General features: G+C 39.0%; 1 protein-coding gene across 5 annotated transcripts in view; it reads left to right on the top strand.

Moving 5' to 3' along the window:
• Window positions 1-104: 104 nt before the first annotated feature.
• nme7 (NME/NM23 family member 7) overlaps window positions 105-7,179 on the top strand; it is a 104,757-nt gene continuing 97,682 nt past the window's right edge. For 2 of the 5 annotated variants that reach the window (XM_052015069.1, XM_052015071.1), the window contains exon 1: window positions 237-266. In XM_052015069.1, coding sequence (XP_051871029.1) covers window positions 255-266 — 12 coding nt within the window. In that variant the 5' untranslated portion in view covers window positions 237-254. Of the gene's footprint in view, window positions 217-236; window positions 267-304; window positions 357-7,179 lie in introns of those variants that run through there. The other 3 variants (XM_052015070.1, XM_052015074.1, XM_052015072.1) reach the window with 3 other exon arrangements.

The raw sequence follows: 7,179 nt of genomic DNA, 5'->3' as shown, positions 1-7,179 counted from the left end.
TGTAAAATTTTAAATGATGAGCTTATTTTTTAAAAAATATTTTTGAAATTACAAAAGAAAATGCAAGTAAGGCATTTTCTCCCACCTGAAGAAAATACGTGGATTCGAATCAATGGGAGCGCGCGCCGTTGCTATGGGACGCGTCGCGAGTTGAGTGGCGGAGGCGGAGGAGGCGGCCGGGGGGACTTGGCAGCTCGGTGGGACTCGGGGGCCATGGTAGGGATGAACCGCGGGCACTGGATGCTGTTGGTTGCATGCCTGGTGAAGTATAGTAGTCTCAGTAACTAACAGAAATTGGCACGTCTTAATCTGGTTTCAGACTGGACCCTGGTTTACTTTGATGTGCAGCGGCGAGGGTGGGGATTGTGTGTGTGTTTTGTTGTTGGTACTTTGTTTAATTAGTGTTGGTATTTTTGTTGGGAAAACATAAATGTTGTACTTTGTGATAGTGGCGTGGGGATTTGCAATGGGCCATCTAGTTCCATCCGACAACAAATGCCTCCTGTCTGGAAATAACGAACGGAAGCTTTCTTGTTTGTTCTCTCTGTTCATTTTGTGTCGCTACTTTGGCAAATAATATGTTAGTGTATATAATATAAAAGCTGTATTATATATGCGGTGGTCTTTTAGCGGACGAGTGTTGCAGATATCTAACAGGCCAACTTTAGAGAGAGTAAATGTCCACTTATTTAACTATTTTGTGCTTTATTTCCTGCCAGTTTCCAACTCCAGATATAACGTTTACAGATTTAAAACATTTCTCTGGCATGTGATTGTATAATGATAGAACACATTTGGTCCATCATCTCTGTGCTGGATCTTTGTTGGAGCTATTTGCTTGATCCAATATTTCTGATATTTCCTGTAGAATAGTGCTTTTGTTTTCCCAGGTTATGTTTACAGTTTTTTTGTAAATGTTATTAACGAATCTTTATCCATTCTTTTCAGATGTTTATAAGTCACAACAACTTGGTGTTTTTTAAAAAAATCTTTCTTATTGCCCTTTTATTTTGCCAATTGCTTTCAGCAAATTAAAACTTTCCCTCTTTACTCTATGGAAACCATTCATGATATTTAGCACCACTTTAAACTTCAAAATAAAAATAGAAAATATTGGAAATAGCAGGTGAGCCAGCATCTGTGGGGAGGGAAGTGGTTATTTTTTTTTGTCAGAGCAATTTACTATAGCCTTTTCTGCCAATACTTACAATTGTTTCACATACAATCCATGGCAACTTTGTCATTCAGTCTCTACTTGTAAGTGGGAGGCCACTTGAGAGAGTTGCTTTGGAAATTGACAAGCAAATGCTTCTATCGATAATTGTGCAACAATATTAAACTATGTAACATGGGATATCCTGATTTTGTACCATTGTAACTAGGCAGGGGAAGACAATGTCCATGTTAATTAGTCCTCATCAACATCATTCATTACAATATTGTGGAGGTATGGTTACCATATCGTGATTTTGTGTATTTACCGAGTTATGGACAAAATTGACTTATGGACATCTGTAAGTACAGAGCCTGTTCGTAACATGGGGATGGCCTGTATTGTTTTATTTTGATATTGAAAGATTGGATTGTATAACTGTCTTGCTGCAAGTGCAACTTGGAATTCATCAATAATATTTTATCATGCAGAAAGACGAGTAAGTAGATTAGTGAAAGCAAAATTGAGAAGAGCATTTTGGTGCCCTTTTTAAAGAAAACCAGAAAACTTGGCAGTAGGGTTGATGTGAGTATTTTTGACTGTATGACTTGGGATACAAGAATTTTCTGCCATGTATTGAATACTGTGCCAGATGGTCCAGTTTGGTAGGATCATATTACTCTGACTGGAGCAAGGCTTTGCTTGATGTATGGACTTTATTCCAGCTTTTCTTTTGCAAACATAAGACGTACAATTGATCCTTTTTCAGCTTCAGAGGGCTAGGCATTAGTGGTCAGTCAAATAATCTCAGGCAGCTTTGTATTCATAATGTTTGTGTGATTTGTATCTAAGTGTTTATTTCATTATTTCCATGCAAAATAGGAGGAGGCCATTTGGCTCACCGAATCTGTGTCGGCTCACAAAACAATCCCATTCCCCCACTAATTTTCTTTGATCTGTTCTGCCACCTAGTCACCCTTGGGACAAATTAAGTGACCAATTAACTTCCTATCCTGGAGCACCCAAAAGAAACCCATGTGGTGATAGAAGGTGCAAGGTCTATACAAGACTACACTAGGGGTCAGGATTGAACCCTAATTGCTGGACCTGTGAGGCTTTATCAGCTGTGCCACTATTGCCATCATATGAAAAGCAATGGAATACATACTTAAATAATTTATTTGTCTTTTTAAAAATTTAATCAAATGTTGAAAAGGGAGAAAATGTGCATGTTTGATTTGTGACTTTAAGGGTAGAAGAATGGTGCATTAGGTTCTTGTGCCAGTAATGTAACACAACAAGTAGCACAAACGCAATAAGTGCATGGGATTCACCTAGTTTGGGGCTTAGGGCATTGTATATGAACATGCGTGTTGTGAGCAGGAGCAGGCCATTTGGCCCCATCAGCCAGCTATTCCATTCAATAAGACCATGGTTTATCTGATTTCCTACTACAGATAACCTTTCACCACCTGGCTTATGAAGAATCCATCTAACTCTGCCTTAAAAATATTCAAAGGCTCTCTTTTCACCATCCCTCGAGGAAGATAATCCCAAAGACTCACGACCCTCTGATTGCCTCATCTCTGTCTAAAATGGGTGACCCCTTAGTTTTTAAAAAGTGACTTGTAACTCCTAAATTTTCCCACAAGAAGAAACATCCTCTCCACATCCAGCCCATCATGACCCCTTAGAATCTTGTATGTCTCAATCACATCTTATTCTTTTAAACTCTAGCGGACACAAGCTAAGCCTCTCCAAACTTAAAGCTCAAGTTTATTGTCATAGGCATACATACTACACAGGGTATAAATGCCATGAAAATTAGTGTTTTGTAGCAGCACAGTACATTACAAAAATCCCAAACACAGAAGTTTATAAAATTATGAGAGGCAGAGATAGAGTAGACAGCCGGTACCATTTTCCCAGGGTCAAAATGTTTAATAATAGAGGGCATGCATTTAAGGTGAGAGGTGGAAATTTAAAGGGAATGTGCGGAGTGGGTTTTTTTACATATGGAGTGGTGGGTGCCTGGATTGCACTGCCAGGGATGGTGGTGGAGGCAGATATGATACAGGCGTTTAAGAGACACATAAGTATGCAGAGAATGGAGGGATATGGATCATGTGCAGGCAGAAGGGATTAGGTGTTATTGGCTTAACTAGTTCAGCACTACGTAGTGACCGAAGGGTCTGTTCCTGTTCTATAAGTTAATGTAAACTTAAATTTACATAAATTATACATAACTTGCGTGTGCATAAAAATAAAATAAATATAATGACACTAGTGCAAGTTGAGAGAGAGAGAAAAAGAAAGTTAGTCCAAGATAGTGTTAGGGTTTTTCAGGTCGGTTCAAGAGATTTCCTCAAAAAACTACCCATTCTAGGTATTGTCTACTAAGTCTCCTCTGATCTCCTTTTGATGCACAAATATCTATCTACCAAAGGGAGACCAATATTGTACACATTTCTTCACATATGGTCTCACCAATACCCTATATAACTGAAGCATAACCTCTAATTTTGTATTCAATTCCTATAAAAGAATGTTATTTTTTAAACCGGCATACTAGCTAGTTTTTTTTGTGAATCATGCACTCAGTCACCGAGATCCTTCTGCATCTTCCAGCTCTGCAACCTCTCGCCATTTAGATGATATGCTTTTTATTTTTCCTGCCAAAATGGCAATTTCACAATTTCTCCCACATCATACTTCATTTACCAAATCTTTGCCCACTCACTTAACTGGTCTACATCCCTTTATCCTTTTCAGAGTGATTTCATCAATAAATTTAAAATGATGACCACTTGCTTTAAGGGATCTAAAAATGTTTGTAGGTAAAATAGCATATTTAACCAAATACTTAAAGCAAGATAACTGAATAATTTGTAATTGAGAGTTATTAGGTTACTATCTTTTTAGACCCCTTTACTGCTCTGAAAGATAGGATTCTGTATTTAAAAACACTTCAACTGGGTATGGAGTTGTTTCAACATTTTGTTTGTTTTCTTTCTCCTTCTTGAACCATCATCTTTCTCACAGTGTACATCTGTTGTTGAAGCACTTTTCCACAGGTGGTGCTATTTTATTTTATTTGCGCAGGGGTTGTGATGGTCAACATTGCAAGCATTTTTGCTCAAACTGAATTGCCCTTGGGAAGGTGGTGGTGAGCTGTCACATTGAAGCACAACAGTCAGTAAAGTGCTGTTAAAACTAAACTTGGCTCTTTTAGGTAGAGTGCTCAGGGTTTTGATCCAGCAACAAAGAACAATTAGTGATGTATTTCCAAGTTGGTAAATGTGTGATCTGGAGGTGATGGTATTTCCTTGTGCCAGATGCCTTTGTTCTTTCATCTTCTAGTAATTGTAGGTTTGGGAGGAACTGTCAAAGAAACCTTGGCATGTTGCCACACAGCATTTTGTAAGTGATACAAAGTGCTCTGGTGGTGAAGGGAGGGAATGTTGAAAGTAATGTATGATGTGTCCTGGATAGCGTTGAGCTTCTCGAGTGTCATTGGAACTGCACTCATCCAGGCATTCCATCGTACTTCTGATCTGCCTTGTAAATGGGAGATCGGAGATGAGTCATGCACTGCCGAATGCTTAGCTGCTGACCTGCTCTTGTAGCCAGAGTATTTATGTAGCTGGTCCATTTAAGCTTCTTGTAAATGCTAAACCCCAGAATGATGATGGGCAGGAATTTGTGACCTTAAATGTCATGGGGAGATGTTCTCCAGTAACTATTAAGTGGCTCTTTTTTTCAGGTTTTGAGCTTGGTGTAAATGAAGTTTCTTAATTGTTCATAAAGATTTCAGTGGATAGTGATCAAGAACACTATGCTAACTTTGTTCCACCCACTCTTCCTCCCCTCCTCTTGCTGCGCCAGCCTCATTCCTCAACCGAAATTAACTAACTCAGCAGAGGGCAGGGATTGACCTAACTCCATAAAGATTTTCCTTTAAGAGCATTTCCTATGCCACAATACTTTCAAAGTTAAGCTTCTAACCCAGAAGACTATATTAAGACTATATCCTGGCATTATGGCCATTCATGTAATGAAAATTTGTCCTTGTAGAATTCACAAATCACTCCCTGAAAATTTGAGATATGGAATAAAATTCACTTTTATGGAATTTATATGAAATAAAGTAAATAAATACAATTTATTATTTAAACTCTTGTTTCTTATGCAGGTGACACAGCTTTGTGTTATGGAAAATTATGATACAGTTCATTTTCTAGGAACATACCCCGGCAACACGAGGGTCATATGTACTTGTTTTCTATATCACCTTGGAATCAAATGATGGAAGTGGACAAGAGGCTGAGATCTAGAAGTGGTTGTGTGGAAAAGAAGATTGAAGTTGTCATGGTAGTTAGTGAGGGTAAGGGTTAAGGATGGTCTTGTTCAGGTAAGAAATGATGAAGGTGGGTTTGAAAGTGAGGATAGTAGCATCCAAGTAAGCAAGTTGCAAATTTGTGGTCTGAAGAGGAGATTGATTGTCACTTTTGTTGGTAAGGGGATGAAAGTACTAGAATTAAGTCACATGTGAGATGAACTTGCAGGTAGATGGGGAGAAATAAATGACTTAACTTGGGGCAATGAGAAAAGGAAGTTATGATGACAGTTGAACTTGTGGTTTCTTCTTGATGACATATCTATCTACTGTTATTGCATTTGGGAAAGGATAATGAGGGAGGTGCCTAAGGCATTTGGTAGAAGATGAATGAAGTCTGTTGTTATGTTTTTTTAGCTTCTGAGTGGAAATTATTTTTGGAAAAGAAGAATGAAACCAGTACAGCTTACTGTATCAAGGCAGACCTGCCAGCTGGATGTGTGAGCCACTGGATGTGAATTGCACTACTCAATTCATATTACAACCAGTATTAATTATTAAGCGGGATCATGCTGATGGCTGATCTGCAGTTCCATGCAGGAGCTTTGGCTATAAGTATAAAACTTTGGTTAGGCACAGGGATTGTGTGCCGTTCTGGTCGCCCCATTACAGGAAGGATGTGGATGCTTTGGGGAGGGTGTAGAGGAGGTTTAGCAGGATGCTGCCTGGATTAGAGCTTAGTAGCTATAAGGAGAAGTTGGACAAACTTGGATTGTTTTCTCTGGAGTGTTGGAGGCTGAGAGGAGACCTGATAGAAGTTTGTAAAATTATGAGAGGCTTAGAGTAGACAGTCAGAATCTTGTCCCTAGGCATGCATTTAAGGTGAGATGGGGAGAGTTCAAAGGAAATGTGGAGTGCAAGTTTTTTTTACACAGTGGTAGGTGTGTGGAATGTACTGCTGGGGTTGGTGGTGGAAGGAGATATGATAGTGACATTTAAGAGGCCTTTTTATGGGCACATGAAAATGCAGGGAATGGAGGGATGTGGATCATGTGCAGGCAGAAGGGATCAGTTTAATTTGGCATCCAGTTCGGCACAGACATCATGGGCTGAAGGGCCTGTTCCTGTGCTGTACTGTCCCATGTTCTATTACTTCCTCATCTATGCACTGTAGGGGGATGTGCAGAATGCCTGACAAGTGAGATACAGGTAGATCTGACGTCTTGCTGTGCCCCTGGAATTGGCATTGAGACTAGGGGTGGTTCTGTATTTGAATGGGATTACCAAACTGTGTAGAAAATATACGTAAAGTTTTCTTGTAAAGGAAATGTATTTAATGCATTTATAAATTCACTTTTAAGTTAAAACATCATTAATTTTTAAAATTTAAATGTACTTCAACTGTTTCTAAATGTCTAAGTATCAGGAGCATTTTGAAATAATGCAAAATGCCTAATCGCCACTTACAGATCACTTTGCCTGGTGGATTGGCTGCAGAAGGCGAGAACAACTTGCAGTAATCCTGTGGGCGGTAAATAGGAAGTGCAGGCCAGGTTAATGATGATATTCTACCATTACTTCTAAGTGCTTGTGCATCAGGTATTGTATTTCTATATTTTTGGTGTTCAGTTAACACCCAAGAGGTCACATCAACAATCCCAAATTGAAGACCATATTAATGGTTGAATAA

The sequence above is a fragment of the Pristis pectinata genome, chromosome 4, assembly GCF_009764475.1.
Source record: "Pristis pectinata isolate sPriPec2 chromosome 4, sPriPec2.1.pri, whole genome shotgun sequence".
Taxonomy (NCBI): domain Eukaryota; kingdom Metazoa; phylum Chordata; class Chondrichthyes; order Rhinopristiformes; family Pristidae; genus Pristis; species Pristis pectinata.
The sequence above is the reverse complement of the archived record's forward strand: the minus strand, read 5'-3'. Positions and strand labels throughout refer to the sequence as shown.